The sequence below is a fragment of the Papaver somniferum genome, chromosome 1, assembly GCF_003573695.1.
Source record: "Papaver somniferum cultivar HN1 chromosome 1, ASM357369v1, whole genome shotgun sequence".
Classification (NCBI taxonomy): Eukaryota; Viridiplantae; Streptophyta; class Magnoliopsida; order Ranunculales; family Papaveraceae; genus Papaver; species Papaver somniferum.
Genome location: NC_039358.1, coordinates 197,004,092 through 197,022,740, shown reverse-complemented (window position 1 = coordinate 197,022,740; position 18,649 = coordinate 197,004,092). Strand labels below are relative to the sequence as shown.

Sequence of the window (18,649 nt, the reverse complement as noted above, 5' to 3'; positions counted from 1 at the left end):
AGACGTTTCCATTGGAAAATAAAATTTATATTCATAATATATTGGCAAGTCTCCTTAAATCAACAATTACAAACCTTATGCTTGGTAACGATTTAATATTTTTTTTACGATTCTTGAACGCCAGTGTTGACGCCACGGCTTGTGGATAACTAAATTGGATCTTCACCCGATAGATTCTCTACTCTCGAAGGTCTTCGGAAAAAACACAATTTTCATTTGAAGCTTCGCATAATTTCATGTCGATTATGGGTGTAAATGATAGATGCCAATACCGATAAAGCCATATTTGTGTCCCCCTCGGGCTTTTCGAGTATTTAACCAATAATATTATCTATCCTACAGGCCTTCCAATTAAAACTACAAATCCACGATTCCCATTTGGATCTTGTTATATCCTTCAATATATACATACATACTACATAGATTAATTGACTGATACATACACATCACCCTGGGACCTTGGGCATCTAGTCAATCTAGAACCGGTACAGTCATTATCTTTGTGCATCAGCCATTATGTTGCTGACTTGCCGTCCTAAGGTTCCCATTGGGATGTCGAAGAACTCCTGAAAGGCTGAAATTCCATTGAAGAGTATAAAAGAAAAAAGAGTAAACGAAAGTAACAAGTTAATCATTATTATACTTCTCGAGAAAACAATGATGGAATTAACAGTATTGTAGTTATACACCTGAGTCAGTGGCGCAATTAGGATTTACACGTTGGAGTGGTTTGGACTTCTTTATGGAGTACTTAGCTCATTGACTATGTGAAGCTGAAATTTAATAAGTAAAACTGGGGCTTGTTTGAGATTTTGGGGTAGCTGGAGCCAGGTTAAGCGAAGCCATGGTTGCGCTCAGAGGAAAAATTATTCATTGACTTTAGGAATGGACCCTTGTAGGATGGTGTTACATGTCTCCAACTAGGCAACTAGAGAGCTCAGAAACTCCACAGCTCAAGCAACATACTTTTTTAGCCATTTTTACCAGCTAAAATGAGATGGCCACACAAATAAATAATCACAATATTACTGCAGTATTACTTCTCTTATAAAAAAAAAATCGCAATATTACTGCAGCTATATATACTTTTATTATGTGTGGATAACATAGAAACTACAACTCAGTCCCAAATCGAACATCAACAATGCTACTGCTTATTGCCTTACTAGATATACATCCACAAAAATCTGAAGTGCAAAATTTTGACAAGTATTTGATGTAGGTGACATTCCAGCTCATTGGACTCAACAAGATAAGACAAAGTTCTTTGTTGAAGTGCAAAATTTTTTGTGGGACGATCTGTTTCTGTTTAAAGTCTGTCCGGATCAGCTGATTCGAAGGTGTGTACCAGAGTTTGAAAACCAAAGCATCTTGAATTTCAGTCATTTTAGTGCATGTGGAGGACATTTCTCAGGTGAGAAAACTGCCCTGAAAATTCTGCAATGTGGTTTTTACTAGCCGACTCTTTTCAAAGATGCATACTTATTTTGCAAAGCATGTGAAAAATACCAAAAGGTGGGAAGAAATTATCGACGAGATATGATGCCATTAAATCCTATTTTGATTGTCGAAATTTTTGATGTGTGGGGCATAAACTTTATGGGCCCAATTTCCTTCTTCTTATGGTTATCCGTATATATTGGTTGTTGTTGACTATGTATCTAAATGGATAGAAGTTGTTGTTTGCAGGGATAATGATAGTAGGGTTGTTACTAAGTTTCTGAAAGTGAATATTTTATCTAGATTCGGCACCCCTAGGGATATTATTAGTGATAGATGTACTCATTTTTGTAACAAATCCTTTGAAAATCTAATGAAATCATATGGCATTACTCATAAAGTAGCTACAACATATCATCCTCAAACGAGTGGTCAAGCAGAAGTGACCAACAAAGAGATAAAAGCTATATTGCATAAGACTGTAAACCCAAATCGCAAGGATTGGTCACTCCGACTTACTGATGCGTTGTGGGAATATAGGACAAATTTCAAAACTCCATTAGGAATGTCTCCTTATAGGCTTGTATTCGGAAAAGCATGTCATCTAGAGAACGCAAAGTTTATTGGGCAATCAAAAAGCTTAATTTTGACCTAGATCAGGCTGGTGAACATAGGAAATTGCAGTTGAATGAGCTCGAAGAAATCAGAAACGAGGCTTATACTAAAATGAAAATGTTTCATGATAAGCATATTATTAGGAAAACATTTGAACCTTTAGATAAAGTTCTTTTTTATGATTCTCGATTACATTTATTTCCTGGCAAGCTTAAAACTCGATGGACAGGTCCATTTATTGTTAAGAATGTGTTTCCTTATGGTACTGTTTTTGATTGAAAATCCAAATAATGGCAATATTTTTAAGGTTAATGGGCAGAGGTTGAAGCCATTGTTGGAACTTGTGAATCCAGAAGTCGATACCACGACTTTGAAGGATCCTTCTTATGCTTGATTGGATGTGTTTTGCAGATGTCTGGGTGGAGACATAAAATTCAGCGCTTTAGGGAGACAACCCTCTTCTGATGTGTTTGTGGGTATCACAGCTAGAAGCCCTCACGAGACAGACTCGTCCTCTTGTGCAAGCTTGAGGTTTAAAGGCTTGTTGCATAGGCTAAATGCAATCGATCTGACCTGCGACAGTGGTAAAATAATGTTGTTTTATTTTATTTTCTTTCTTTTCTTTATCATGAATAGTATGTTGTGCTCGGCTGATTACCCCTTTTCACCTTTGAACTATTTTTAACCACTGTTATATTAAGGACAATGTAGAAATTAGGTTGGGGTGGGGTTAATCCCTGCTTTACTGTTTTGAAGATTATTGTTTTTCTTTTACATATAGTTCTGTTATGTTTCATCTTTAAAAAAAAAAAAAGAATATTTTACATGATAAGATCAGCTATTTAGCGGTCTTCCTACACCACTGTTTAGTGGTTTTGTCTAGCTGTTTAGCGGACATTTTTAATCCAGCTGTTTAGCGGATTCGTCTAGCTGTTTAGCAGACGCCTTTAATCCAGCTGTTTAACGGATTTGTCTTGCTGTGTAGCGGACATTTCTCAATCACTATGTAGTGAATCCGTCTAGCTGTTTAACAGACGTCTTTCCATATCCAGCTGTGTAGCGGATATAATTTTTCTTGTTTTGTTCGGGACTAGCAAAATGTAAGTGTGGAGGAGTTGATAAGCACGTAAATGCGACATTTTTATACCCATATTTACACTATCTAGATCTCGATATTTAGCTAATAATATTGTCTTAAGTCATTTACAGGAATTACAAGTGAAATCCGTTCACCCGGAAAACTAATGGATTAGAAGATAAAATGGCACTTGCAACTCATGGTGCCAAAGGAGTGGGAGCTTAATGAGAGTTTTTGGGCTGGCCCGCCTTGCCATCTTGTCCGTTTAAGCGCGTGAACTGCACATGTGAAAATAGTGGAGGACGTGTTATCCTCTATTACCACATTTCTTTTTGGCAAGCATCAGACGACATTTGCTCTTCTCTATCAGAAGAGTTTTCATTTCTTCTCAAAGCTACGACCAGATATGGAAGCAGTAGTGACACGACGGATGGATTTATTTGAGTGCTTGGCCTAGACTGAAATCGGGTTTGTTTCAAAGGTGGAAATCAGTGAAGGCAACAGCAACACAACAAATTTGTGGGGTTTTGAAGTCGGATAGAGACTGAAGTTTAGTCGATAAGAGAAGCCAGGAGATGGGAATGAAGATGAGATCGATTATTTTGGGGGTTTCTAGATTTGGTTTGAACTGAATTTGAAGATTATAGTAGCGACATCAACAAGAGCTGTAGGAGAAGGGTATGGACTGGATTCAGCCAAGATTCAGTGAGAAGAAGAAGTCTTGACAGTGGAACCAGTTGCTAGCAGTGATGGATTTCGTCTACCTGTATGAAAAGAAGGAACTGGTGGTGCTAGATGATTCAAATTAGTGTTTGTTGCCATCGAATCGTGGCTGCAGTTCTCGTACACAGCAAAAGTTTGGGGGTTCTTCATTTAAACTGAAATTGAGTTCGATTTGAGGTTTCTGTGGGATTGTGCATCGAGAAGATATGGCCAGAGCAATGCAGGCAGTGGTGATGATTTGACTGCAACATGAATGGGTTTACTCTAATTGTCTACAACAGCAACAAGACAGGGAGTGTCTATTCTTGATGGATGAGTAAATGGAAGTCATTGATGATGTTCTAGTACCTCTATTAAGTTTGTTTTACTGGTGGTGAGAATGATAGCAGTTCCGTGTTCTTCTAACTGTGACCAGCAGCGCAAGCACTTGAGGCAGTTGTGGTTGTGTGTATGGAAATGAAAAAGATTCGTTGAATGGAGGTGACGCGTAGTTGGTTCTCGGTAGTGACTGAATTGGTTTTAACTGATGGGTGCTGATGTCGTGGTTGTATGGTCTGTAACAGTGAATGTGTGAAGATGAAAGTGAAGTTGAGGTTCTGTTTGTTGGATTTGGGAAGTAGTAGCCAGACTTGGTGAAGGCCTGAGTTTGGTCAGAATCAGAAATGGTGCATAGTCAGTTGAGGAAGAGATAAAACTATTCCCTCAATCTAGGAAGGGTTTGAATCAGTCATTAGAGATGGGTGTGTTGTGTACCCAATGGAGAGATGAATAAGGAAGGAAAACATGGTTGAATCCGGAAGTCAGAGAACAAGTCACAGCAGTTGTGTATAAAGGAGGACAACAATCAACCGAGAAGAGAAGGGTACGATTGAATACTGGAATCTTAATTTTCTTTTGCTTTCTATTGAGTTTAGTTCTTTTTAGTTCTCTTGTGTGTTAGAGTTTTTGATAAAATACTTTCAATGGCTATCTACACAACAATGACAAGCTAAACCCCTCTATGCCAAGACTAGATGGGAAGCTTAATGGGTTCAAGTATTCTTTACAGTGATCATTAATAAATTCCAAGTTTTAATCCATTTCTTTGTCTCTGTTTGATTGCAATTTTGTGTTGGTAGTGTCTACAAACTTTTTAGATTCATTGTGATTTCCGGATACATTGAATACTAGGGAATCCCTGTGACATTTCTCAATCGAGCTTTATCTTAGAAATATAATCAATTATTCATTTGTTTTAGTTACATTGAGCTTTATCTTTCTTTTGAGATGATATTTGTTTTAGTTACATTGAGATTCTAATTTGTTATATATGCCGAGTAGAATGAATCATTATTCATTTCTGTTTGAATTATAACTTGATCACATACATACTTGAATACATTAGGTGAAACATCGAAGTCTTGGTAGATTCATATCAATTGTTATCTTTTACAATTATTGTTCTCTATTTTCTCAATTACAAATCAAAATTATATTATTGCTTTGCTAAACAATTCTTCTGAGCACCAACAATCTCTGTGGTTCGAACACGACTCTGTTACACTTTATCTTTGATAATCTCAAAAGAGTGATCATATTTTGGCGTCGCGGGGCGGGGATTGTTTAGTGTTCCTTAGAGTTAAGTGTTGCATCAGTTTATTTTTAGTTTTGTTTTAGAGTTTACTGATTTATGTTGCTTCTTAACAGGGAGTAAGGTAGCTCTAAAGACTTGGCGACGTTAGGAGCTGCTACGGGTGCAGGGAACAAGTGTTGTTTCTTCAGTTGTGATTAGGCTGAAATATTGCTGAAATCACAGCCATTTGGGTAACATTGTATCTTTTTATTGTGTATGCAATATTCTAGGTTTGATCATTTTAATCGACTGCGTAATTATCACCGTTTAGGTAATAGGGTATTAATGAATCACCCTAGTCATCCAATGGCATGTGAAGGTGAGAGATTAGCGGTTGAGGATGAAGCTGTTAGAATAGTTGCTGAGGCCGCAGCCAATGCTGATGGACCTAGAACCCTTAGGGATTATTTGCATCCAGAAAGGACTTCTACACCTTCTTGTATAGTACTTCTGGCTAACGCTGGCAACATGTCGATTAAGTATGGGCAGATACAAGTACTGCCTAAGTTTCATGGATTGTACTCCGAGAGTCCATACATACATTTGAGAGAATTTGATGAGGTATGTACTACTATGCCTTTTTTTACTGCGACTCAAGATGTTGTAAAACTGAAATTGTTTCCATTTTCTCTAAAGGAGAAAGCTAAGACTTGGCTGCATTCTTTGCGACCAAACACCATTAGGACATGGAATAAAATGACTAGAGAGTTTTTGAAAAAGTTTTTTCCTATTCATAAAACCATCACTCTTCGCAAAAAATATTATGAATTTTTCTCAAAATGAACATGAGTCTTTTTTCGAGTGTTGTGAGAGATTTAAAGACTTACTTTCTAGCTTCCCTCATCATAGTTATGAAATTTGAAGAGTTATTAACTTCTTTTATGAGCGTCTGAATTCTGGTATGCGTTAGTTTGTTGAAATGATGTGTATAATGGGCAATTTCTAAATAAGTCACCTGATGATGCTAGGAGTTATTGATTCGCTGGCTGAAAATGCCCAAAATTTGGATACTTCAGGCACAACGGATAGAAATAAGTCCAAATCCTTAGCTAGCTCTAGGCCTGGAACGTATGTGCTGAGTGAGGAAGATGATTTGAATACTAAAATTGCTAGCTTGCATAGGAAAGTTGATGATATTCAGAAACCGAATGTAGTTAAGGTAGCTAACTCGGTAGAACATGCTTGTGGTATTTGCGAAAGTCTGGAACACTACACTAAGGATTGTCCTACGATCCCAATATTTCAAGAAGTGTTGCATGACCAAGCAAATGCCATGAATACATACAAATGACATTTTAGCTCACCTTATTCAGAAACATATAATCCTAATTGGCGAAATCACCCTAATTTCAGTTGGAGAAATGATCCTACTATGAATGATGTTAATGTTCCTCAAGGGTATTCATCTAGTAATCCTTATGTGCCACCTCATAAGAAGACTCTTGAGGATACTTTACAAACTTTTATGCAGGGACAGACTCAAATAAATCAGAATACTTTGCATACATTAGATGAGCTTAAAACTAGCATAGGACGTATTGAATCACGTCTCAATGTTAGGGAGAAAGGGACATTACCTTCCCAAACTCAACCTAACCCAAAAGGCCAGTATGAAGATAATATTGAACAAGCTAAGGTTGTTACAAAACTTAGAAATGGTAAGGTGATAGAGACTCCAATGAAGGTAAACGAACCTGAGAAGTCTCCAAAACCCAAGGGCGGTGACTGTCACAGTGATACTGAAAATGAAAATTCTGATGTTGATAAGAAAATGCATGCTCCATTTCCTCATCATTTGTTGTCTACTAATCCACCAACTGATAATAAGGATATTCTTGATGTTTTGCAACAGGTGAAAGTTAACATTCCTCTCTTGAGTGTGATTAAGCAAATTCCAGCTTACGCCAAGTTCATGAAGGTCCTTTGCACCGTCAAAAGGAAGCATAATATGCAGAAAAAAGCATTCCTCACGAACAGGTAAGTGTTATTCTTAAACACAACACTCCTCCCAAATATAAAGATCCGGGGTGCCCTACTATTTCTCGTATAATAGGGAATTTTGTGATCAAACAAGCACTTTTGGATTTGGGAGCTAGTGTAAACCTCCTACCGTTCTCGGTGTATGAGCATTTGGGCTTAGGTGAATTAAAACCCACCTCAGTCACTCTACAACTTGCGGACAGATCAATTTAAGTACCGAGAGGGGGAGTTGAGGATGTGTTAGTTCAAATCGATAAATTTTACTATCCAGTGGATTTTATTATTTTGGATTCTCAACCTGTGGTTAATGCTAATAATGAAATACTTATCATTTTAGGTCTCCCTTTCCTTGCAACTGCCAATGCTTTGATTAATTGTCGAAACGGTATAATGAATCTTTCGTTTGGTAACATGACCGTTGAATTAAACATCTTTGATGCATGTAAATACCCAGGTGGTGATGATGATATCCATGTGGTTAGTATGATTGAAACAATTGTGCAGGAAAAGTTATCTCATCTAGAAGCTAGGGATGCATTAGAATCCAGTCTTCATAACCTTTTGGATTTCTATGAGTATGGATCCATTGAAGAAGTCAATTTCTTAATGGATTCAACCCCATTACTGGATACAGATAAGTGGCGATCTAGATTTGAATCACTTCCAATCAGTGAGACCAAGCCACTACCCTCATCCATAGAATTCCCAAAGCTTGACCTTAAGCCACTTCCTAGTGACCTGGAATATACTTTTTTGGGTCAAATGAAACATCTCCAGTAATCATATCAGCTGAACTTAATGAAGAGCAGGAAACGATGCTTTTGGATGTTCTTAGGAGGCACAGAAGTGCCATAGGAAGGACTATTGCAGACCTGAAAGGAATTGACCCTAGTATTTGTACGCATAAGATTAACTTGGAAGAGAATGCAAGACCTTGTCGACAAGGTCATCGTAGGTTGAATCCTTACATGAAATATGTTGTTAAAGATGAAATTCTTAATCTGTTAGATGTAGGTATGATATATCATATTGATGAAATTCTTGAGCGACTTGCATGTCATAAGTTCTATTGCTTTCTCGACGGATACTCGGGATACAATCAAGTGGATATTGCTCGAGAAGATCAGGAAAAGACGACTTTCACATGTCCGTATGTAACCTTTGCTTACAGACGAATGCCCTTTGGGTTATGCAATGCACCAGAGACATTCCAACATCTCATGCTAAGTATTTTTTTCTGATATGGTAGGTAAGAATTTGGAAGTATTTATGGATGATTTTTCAATCTTTGGTGATAGTTTTACTGATTGCTTGCATCACTTAAAATTAGCTATGATTCATTGCACTGAGACGAATCTTGTTCTCAACTGGGAAAAGTGTAACTTTGGCAGAGAAAATATCTTAGGTCATGTTGTTTCATCTCAGGGAATTGAGGTAGATTAAGATAAAATTAACCTGATTTCACATTTGGCAGACCCAAAGAATGTTAAGGAAATAAGGTCTTTTCTTGGACATGCGGGATTTTACCGAAGGTTCTTTAAGGACTTTAGTAAAATATACAGTCCCCTGTGCAATATTTTATCAAAAGACAAAGACTTTATGTTTGATGAAGAGTGTAAAATAGCTTTTGAAAAGCTAAAGACATTATTGGCTACAACTCCAATCATTCAACCTCCTAATTGGTTGTTGCCGTTTGAGATAATTTGTGATGCTAGCGACTTTGCGATTAGATATGTTTTAGGACAGAGTGTTCAAAAGTTACCATGTGTTATTTATTATCCAAGTCGTACTTTAAATGATGCACAATGTAACTATTCCACTACGGAAAAAGAGTTTTTGTCTGTTGTGTTTGCTTTGGATAAATTCAGGTCATATCTAGTCGGATCTAAAGTTATTGTATATACCGACCATGCTACTCTTAAGCATATTTTGTCAAAGAAATATGCGAAACCTAGACTGATTAGGTGGATTGTTCTTTTGCAAGAGTTCAATATAGAAATCAGAGATAAGAAAGGATTTGAGAATATGGTGGCTGATCATCTATCTAGGATAGTACTTGAGTCGTCTTTTCAAAGTGATTTGGTCGAAACTTTTCCTGATGAACAATTATTTAGTGTGTCACTAACACCTTGGTATGCAGACATTCCAAACTATCTTGATGTAGGTGACATTACAGCTCATTGGACTCAACAAGACAAGACAAAGTTCTTTGCTGAATTGCAAAATTTTCTGTCGGACGATCCGTTTCTGTATAAAGTCTGTCAGGATCAGCTGATTTGAAGGTTTGTACCAGATTTTGAACACCAAAGCATCTTGAATTTCAGTCATTCTAGTGCATGTGGAGGACATTTCTCAGGTAAGAAAACTGCCCTGAAAATTCTGCAATGTGGTTTTTACTGGACGACTCTTTTCAAAGATGCATACTTGTTTTGCAAAGCATGTGAAAAATGCCAAAAGGTTGGAAGAAATTCTCGTCGAGATATGATTCCATTAAATCTTATTTTGATTGTCAAATTTTTTTATGTATGGGCATACACTTTATGGCCCATTTCCTTCTTCTTATGGTTATCAGTATATATTGGTTGTTGTTGACTATGTATCTAAATGGATAGAAGTTGTTGCTTGCAGGGATAATGATAGTAGGGTTGTTACTAAGTTTCTGAAAGAGAATATTTTATCTAGATTCGGCACCCCTAGGGCTATTATTAGTGATAGAGGTACTCATTTTTGTAAAAATCCTATGAAAAGCTAATGAAATCATATGGCATTACTCATAAAGTAGCTACAGCATATCATCCTCAAATGAGTGGTCAAGTAGAAGTGTCCAACAGAGAGATAAAAGCTATATTGCATAAGACTGTAAACCCAAATCGCAAGGATTGGTCACTACGACTTACTGATGCGTTGTGGGCTTATTGGAAAACTTTCAAAACTCCATTAGGAATTTCTCCTTATAGGCTTGTATATCTAGAGTTAGAATACAAAGCTTATTGGGCAATCAAAAAGTTTAATTTTGACCTAGATCAGGCTGGTGAACATAGGAAATTGCAGCTGAATGAGCTCGAAGAATTCAGAAACGAGGATTATACTACGTCTAGGAACTATAAATCTAAAATTAAAATGTTTCATGATAAGAAAATTATTAGGAAAACATTTGAACCTTTAGATAAAGTTCTTCTTTATGATTCTCGATTACATTTATCTCCTTGCAAGCTTAAATCTCGATGGACAGGTCCATTTATTGTTAAGAATATGTTTCCTTATGGTACTTTTTTTTATTGAAAATCCAAATAATAGCAATATTTTTAAGGTTAATGGGCAGAGGTTGAAGCCATTTTTGGAACTTGTGAATCCAGAAGTCGATACCACGACTCTGGAGGACCCTTCTTATGCTTGATTGGCTGTGTTTTGCAGATGTCTTTCTCGAGACATAAAATTCAGCGCTTTAGGGAGACAACCCTTTTCTGATGTGTTTGTGGGTATCACAGCTGGAAGCCCTCACGAGACAGACTCGTCCTCTTGTGCAAGCTTGAGGTTTAAAGGCTTGTTGCATAGGATAAATACAACCGAATTGACCCGCGACAGTGGTAAAATAATGTTGTTTTATTTTATTTTCTTTCTTTTCTTTATCATGAATAGTATGTTGTGCTTGGATGATTAACCATTGTTACCTTTGAACTGTTTTTATCCCTTTTCACCTTTGAACTGTTTTTAACCACTGTTACATTGGGGACAATATATAAATTAGGTTGGGGGTGGGGTAAATCAATGCTTTACTGTTTTGAAGATTATTGTTTTTCTTTTGCATATAGTTCTGTTACGTTTCATCTTTAAAAAAAAAAAAATGAAGTGAAAATTTTACATGATAAGATAAGTTGTTTAGCGGTCTTTCTACACCACTGTTTAGTGGTTTGTCTAGTTGTTTAGCGGACATTTTTAATCCATATGTTTAGCAGAGACGTCTAGATGTTTAGCAGACACTTTTAATCCAGTTGTTTAGCATATTTATCTTGTTGTGTAGCAGACATTGCTCAATCACTGTGTAGTGGTTCCGTCTAGATGTTTAGCAGACGTCTTTCCATATCCAGCTGTGTAGCGGATATAATTTTTCTTGTTTTGGTCGGGACTAGAAAAATGTAAGTGTAGGGGAGTTGATAAGCACGTAAGTGCGACATTTTTATACCCACATTTACAGTAGATAGGTCTCGATATTTAGCTAATAATATTATTTTTATACCCACATTTACATGAATTACAAGTGAAATCCGTTCACCCGGAAAACTAATGGATAAATTGGCACTTGCAACTCATGGTGCCAAAGGAGTGGGAGCATAATGAGAGTTTTTGGGCTGGCAAACCAATAACTCATTTGTCGCGGCCGGACCACCTTGCCATCTTGTTCGTTTAAGCGCGTGAACTGCACATGTGAAAATAATGGAGGATGTGTTATCCTCTATTGAGGACTTTGTTGTTTAGTCTAGTAAACCCGATCCGGGTTACTGGCTAGTCCAGCGACAAAATATATTAACTCCCTAGTCCAAAAAAGTTTTGAAAAGAGTAAAATTACTCTACTAATCCTAACATATAATATTACGTATATTAATACATATTTTACTATATACGTCGTATATAGCATATGTAGTATGTAGTATACTTAGTTACTAGTATACTAGTATAGTATACTACTTGTATGCTAGTGGTATACTAGCATACTAGTAGTAATATGTTATATACACTGCACCATTTTTAGGGATTCGCAACGAAGCTGGACGTTGCTGACCGGGGTTGCAATGGCAGATCGAAGGTTGCAAAACAGGCGTTGCATTTTTCACAACGGCCCAATCTCCGTTGCGACTCTCGGTCAGCAACGGAGATTCGCAACTGCAAGTGCCATCGCGACGCTATTTATTCGCAACAGAGGTCTTCGTTGCTAAGCTGTTTCGAATTACAGGAATACCCCTACCCGGAACTGAATGTTATTGGTTCTGGTTCTAATTTAGACAATTTAGTGACGTTGCTAATATTTTGCAACATAAGAAAAAGGTCAGGTCTTCATTGAGCTGGTCAAAATCCATTTCCCCCCATATTCCCCCCTGCAGTTACCCAGTTCCCCAAATTCATCATTTCCACAGTCAGTCATTTCGTTCAACATACAAAACTGTATCATATTATGAAAAATGGATTCTTCAATTGATGTTAACAAAAAGTAGTATTTAATACAAATGTATTCCAAGTATCACAACAAACTAGTGTACACATTAGAAACATACTTAGTTCCTAAGTTAAGTTCAGTTCATGGAAAATATAGTTGCAGATTCCTGGATATATATAGAAACATTGTATATATTCTGTATGATAAACCTCCACTAAAAAAAACATAGCCTACAGCTTAATACACACAGGGAAATCATAAGAAACACAAACTCACTACCTCCTCCTCAGAAGAACCCGAACTTCTGTCTGTCGCTCCAATAGAAACACTCTTCGAAACTACTTCTGGTTGTTCCTTCAACTCCTGAATCAATTTAACAGAATGTAAGTTCCTCAGTGACTGATTCAAACCAACAGAACCCTTCTTCGTCTGTACTGAGAACAAACCACAATTTGTATCAACAATTATACTAAGCTTAGTTAGAACTAAAAATTTGTATAATTGAACTTATTCAAAATCTGGGTATCATTATATGCAAAGGGGGCAGGGGATAAGTTAATATCTTACTTCTTCATCAGAAGAGAAATCTTATTCAGGGGATAAGTTAATATCTTGATTCGTTAAGTTCAGTTTTGTCCTCAACAGCTTGCGTTACCATAGGGAAGCTTCCACGAATGAATCTGCTCAACCGTAGAGAGTTCACAACCCACTGAAAAAAGCCAAGTAATTTTCTATCAAAGTAATTCACACATTCACAATATTGGGCAAAAAGTTAAAATGTAACACAATCAATGCCCTGGAACTATCTTTACCAATTAACAATCAATGCTCATTACAAAGTCAAGAGCTTATCTTTAAGAGCTTTGAGAGATGGTTCCAGGTCTGACAAAACTGTGAACTGCACAAATAGAATAAAATAGATCATATAAGTTAAGAGTGTTGTTATGAAGACCCACCAGACCCAATGGCTTAATGAATAAAATGCAAATGATAATGTAACGAAGATCAAAACTTGATGCAAATGAAATCAGCAAAGTTATAAACTTCACACTGTAAATCATGGCTACCGGTATGAAAAGCACACCATAAAGGGACAAGTAGCCAGATCAGTCATTGAGAAAGAACAATTACCTTAAGTAAAACATGACCAGCCATGACCTGCCATAACGAATCATAAATAAAATAAAATGTGTCAGTAATAAGAATTATTTCATGGTAAAATTAGTAATCTCATGGTAAATTCTCATAGTAATAAAATCTAAAGAAATACGCATTCAGCATCAACATATGTTCCTGTCAAATTGACGAGTACAACTTCAAAAATAAAAGTAATAAAACTGATTGTGTAACCCGTCTAGTATGATCGACTTACTGCAAAGATCCCCAGCTAGTCGAAAATAACTGTGCAAACTATGAAACAGCTTGCGGCAATCAACAATAGTAGTTGCGAAGTAAACCATTTTTCGTAATACTTCCAATGAACTTAATATTTTAGATGTAAAACTCAGTCACTACTTAAACTTGCATTTACCAGTGCTTGCTGAGCTTGTTCCTCATTGTCCATGCTTATTATAGCCAAAGGTAAAGGGCTTTCCATCATTGGTCACCACCATTGTATGAGCTCTATCAGGGCCTGCTTCGATTATTTTGTGTCTGCAGCCAACAACAATGTTACGTTAGTTGTTGATAAAAAAACAGACCATCAGAAGGGTATGGGGTTAAGCAATAACCCAAGTAGTGCTGCTTATTTATGAATGTCATATAACTTGTCTGCGGTGAAATTCTTTCAAAGTTACAAGTATCACAGAATCAACATAGTTACCGTTGTAAGGTGACAGCAAGACAAAAAAAAAGAGGAACAATTTGTTAAATCACCATATGTTCTCCCTTTTTTTTGACAAGAAAGAAAAAGATTATATTTGAGAAAATATCAATCTAAAGGTATGTAATGCTATTTTGATTACAAGAGCACAACAATAAAGGAGTGATGCTTCAAAAAGAAACAATAAAGGAGTGTGATAGCCAATAGCCAGAAAAACATACACATAGTACAAATGAGAGATTTACTAAAGGGAAAGAAAGCGCCTTATTACCTGTATTCCATGTAAGTCATGCCGTCGGCACTTCCGATGCACTCATAGATCTTATAGTCCGGCATATTTTAAGAAATGCTCATCTAACATTTGTATCCTTATCTAATTGCTCCTAACCAACTATATCGTCACCTGTATTGACACCCCAGAAAAACATAAAAAACTCTTACTCTTCAACCATTAAGTAGAGAACTTCTAGAGTCACATGGGGTACGCAGCAGACCAACTTTACCTTGTTGAGAGATTGTAACCTGACCCTCATCTTTGCGCCATTGTCTTTACGGAACCATTCAAGACACTGCGGAACTGTTCTTCATACGAACTGGCAATCAAATATCTGCCCAGATCAGGGGTGTGTACCTAAAGCACAAACAATTTAGCTTGGATTTAAGTTGACATAATAAATTGCTACTATCTTGAGTCTCCAAATGACTTAAATTATTCTTAGATTTAGCATATTTTTTAACGAAATTTAATGCCTCGGACAATAGAGACAAAACTGGAAAAGAAACATTCAAACTAACAAACCATAAATGAAGTTGTTATCAAAATCAGGGAACAACATGGATCTGCTTTAAGGCAACATAAATGAACCAGCAGTTTTTTCGTCTTCACCCATTATATATACATCCACTCACCTTCAGGAACCCCACTACATACAAAAGAAACATAGATATGACATAAAACAAAAAGAAATGAGGATCAATACATATCGAGGAAGAAAGAAAATTCAAAACTGTGTCATACAAGGATGCTCAGATTTAAGCTTTATTTAAGCTTTCAGACACAAGAAACTTAACATATAACTAAAACTAAAAGAGCTAAATAGAAGATTCTAATTACCAAGAAAACATGCAGATCCTGATAAGTAAATAACTAAATATTATTTATATGATGATCAAATAACTAAACATGTTATAACACGGTTCCTTTCTATACTTACTGCAGTGCAATGATATCAGCTCTTATACCTTCTTTACACATGGCGGACCTGATCAAGACCCCAGCGGCCCAACCATCACCAACCAACAGGGAGATGAATGAAGGTGTATCAACAATTTCCTGAAAAAAATGAGAGCAGAATGGAGTATAATTTCCAAAGTGGTGTGTGAATGTCAACCCAATATCGGAGCCTAGAAGTACCTTTATCATATTTATGACATATATGATGCATTGAAAAGTAACTTGATTGAACAAGAGTTACTTAACTAGCAAAATAGTTCTTACAAAAACCCAATGGAACCAGTTCTGTCGCTGCTTCGATGATCTTATCAACTTCAGCTTCACTAATTCCGTTGATTAGAAGTAATTTTTTCCAAGGAGAGTTTGCAAAATCTTCAACTGTGCATAGATCAACATCTTTAAGCTTCTTTACATCAACTGAAGCTACCCCAGCCTCCTTCAAAAACAACATAATCAAAACAAACCCCCAATTAGTGTAACCTGAAAAAACATTACTTTCTAAAGAAAATCCCAAAATTACTCAAAACCTAAAGAATCAGAAAAATGCAATCTTTCCTCAATATCCCCAAATCCAAGAAAACCCTTTATTCAGAATCAAATCAAAACCATGACATCAAAATCTTAACATTGAATTGAACTCCAACCCGTCTTCTCTGTATAACCAAGTTCAATCAAAACCATAACCACATCTATATTACCTGAATTAACAGATATAAATTAAAAAAGTTTCTCATTTGATAAATCCCTAAAATTCACATCACCAACAACATCAATTAAAACAAAAAAAAAGAATAGGGTTTTTTTACCAATAGCATACCAAATAAGAGATGTAATCTGATTGTTGTTGATGATCCTCATCGATTATTCTTTATAGATTCAGAACAAATCTTCAAGAAATGATGTTGTTGATGGATCGTTATCAGTTGGTATTGATGAAGAGAATAGAGAAGAACTGATATTTTTGATGGATTTCGTTAACGAATCTTCGTTTTTTTTTTATGAAGAAGAGAAGCAGTAGCGGTAGAAGCAGAAACAGCAGCGGCAGGGACACATAAAAGGTAGAAGACGAGAAAGAGAAGGTAGAATTAGGGTTAAAAGGATCTCACACACGTATCTCACACACGTTAAGTCGAGTCAAAGTGTCAACTAGGTGTTACCAGCCACACGGTGTAACCGCACGCGTCAATACTCCGCAGTTGCTATTCGCAACCCTGCCTTTGAGGTTGCAATATTCGCAACGACAAACATATGTTGCGAAAAACAGCAGTTGCAATTAGCAACGGAAATTTCGCAACAGCTCTAACGCCGTTGCAAAATTGGGTTACAAATCCCTTAAAATGGTGTAGTGATATTTCAATATGTAGTATGTAATAATAACATATGTAGTATGTAGTATACTAGTAGTATACTAGTAGTAACTAGTACTAGTAGTAATATATTGATAATACATATTAATATGTTATATATTAATATTACATATTAATATTGATACAACATATTGATATGTAGTATGTTATATATAGTTCAATATGTTATGTTCAACACTGTTATGTTATGTATTGATACTACATATTGATATGTAGTATGTTATATATTGGTATGTAGTATGTTTGATATGTAGTATGTTATATATTGATATGTAGTATGTTATATATGGATATGTAGTATGTTATGTATTGATACTACATATCAAAAAATTGTTATGTATTGATACTACATTTGTTACTACTAGTATAGTGTATACTAGTATAGTGTACTAGTATACTAGTTACTACTAGTATAGTAATGTAGTTACCTAATTTACAAGTAGTATCAATACTACATATTGATATGTAGTATGTTATATATTGGTATGTAGTATGTTTGATATGTAGTATGTTATATATTGATACTACATATTGATATATAGTATGTTATATATTGATATGTAGTATGTTATGTATTGATACTACATATTGATATATAGTATGTTATATATTGATATGTAGTATGTTATGTATTGATACTACATATCAAAAAAATTGTTATGTATTGATACTACATATGTTATTACTAGTACTAGTTACTACTAATATACTAGTATATTACTATACTAGCATAGTGTATACTAGTATAGTGTACTAGTATACTAGATACTACTAGTATAGTAAAGTAGTTACCTAATTTACTAGTAACAAATTAGTAAGATATTTTTGTTACTGCTAGTATAGTACATATTAATATGTAGTATCATCGTATTGATATTACTAGTTTATAGGAACATACTACTAGTAACATTTACATGTGTTGATACTAATTAGACCTGGAAGGGTATTTTGGGCATTTAGAAATTACACTTTATAATCTCCACGAAGTTTTTGGACTAGAGAGTAAATAATCTAGTCCAAAAACATGTTTTTAGACTAGGGAGTAAATGTTTTTCACGGGTGGACTAGCCATTAACTGGGTCATGAAAAACTGGATTAAGCAGTAATTCCTACTTACCACATTTCTTTTTGGCAAGCATCAGATTCAGAAAGCATATGCTCTTCTCAATAAGAAAAGTTTTCATTTCTTCTCAAAGCTACGACCAGATCTGGAAGCAGGAGTGACACGACGGATGGATTTATTTGAGTTCTTGGCCTAGACTGAAATCGGGTTTGTTTCAAAGGTGGAAATCAGTGAAGGCAACAACAACACAACAAATTTGTGGGGTTTTGGAGTCGGATAAAGACTGAAGTTTAGTCGATGAGAGAAGCCAGGAGATGGGAATGAAGACGAGATCGATTATTTTGGGGGTTTCTAGATTTGGTTTGAACTGCAGTTGAAGATTATAGTAGCGACATCAACAAGAGATGTAGGAGAAGGGTATGGACCGGATTCAGCCAAGATTCAGTGAGAAGAAGAAGTCTCGACAGTGGAACCAGTTGCTAGCAGTGATGGATTTCGTCTGCATGTATGAAAAGAAGGAACTGGTGGTGCTAGATGATTCAAATTAGTGTTTGTTGCCATCG

General features: G+C 35.9%; 1 protein-coding gene and 1 long non-coding RNA gene across 7 annotated transcripts; one reads left to right on the top strand and one right to left on the bottom strand.

The window, feature by feature from the left end:
* The first annotated feature begins 3,514 nt into the window (after positions 1 to 3,514).
* Positions 3,515 to 7,790, top strand: LOC113311197. The gene is made up of 3 exons (XM_026560045.1): positions 3,515 to 4,718; positions 5,543 to 6,029; positions 7,321 to 7,790. The coding sequence occupies exons 2-3, from the start codon at positions 5,685 to 5,687 to the stop codon at positions 7,447 to 7,449; spliced, it is 474 nt and encodes a 157-aa protein (XP_026415830.1). The 5' UTR covers positions 3,515 to 4,718; positions 5,543 to 5,684; the 3' UTR covers positions 7,450 to 7,790.
* Positions 7,791 to 12,654: 4,864 nt separating this feature from the next.
* Positions 12,655 to 16,701, bottom strand: LOC113311205. 6 transcript variants are annotated; one of them, XR_003341579.1, is made up of 11 exons: positions 16,474 to 16,701; positions 15,837 to 16,092; positions 15,665 to 15,755; positions 15,222 to 15,345; positions 14,926 to 15,053; positions 14,694 to 14,825; positions 14,132 to 14,253; positions 13,732 to 13,758; positions 13,413 to 13,498; positions 13,168 to 13,309; positions 12,655 to 12,963 (listed from the first exon to the last, which is right to left on the bottom strand). It is a non-coding gene; the product is annotated as an uncharacterized LOC113311205 (long non-coding RNA). The 6 variants fall into 6 exon arrangements; XR_003341582.1 differs by having other exon boundaries at positions 12,655 to 13,029; positions 13,168 to 13,498; XR_003341577.1 differs by having other exon boundaries at positions 13,168 to 13,498.
* Positions 16,702 to 18,649: the final 1,948 nt, after the last annotated feature.

Bases quoted from the DNA above. Each gene is read 5' to 3' on its own strand.
- LOC113311197 (XM_026560045.1), top strand. From the start codon at position 5,685: ATGCAATATTCTAGGTTTGATCATTTTAATCGACTGCGTAATTATCAC. The intron at 6,030-7,320 runs GTATGTACTACT...GTTTTGCAACAG, and splicing joins ATTTGAGAGAATTTGATGAG to GTGAAAGTTAACATTCCTCT.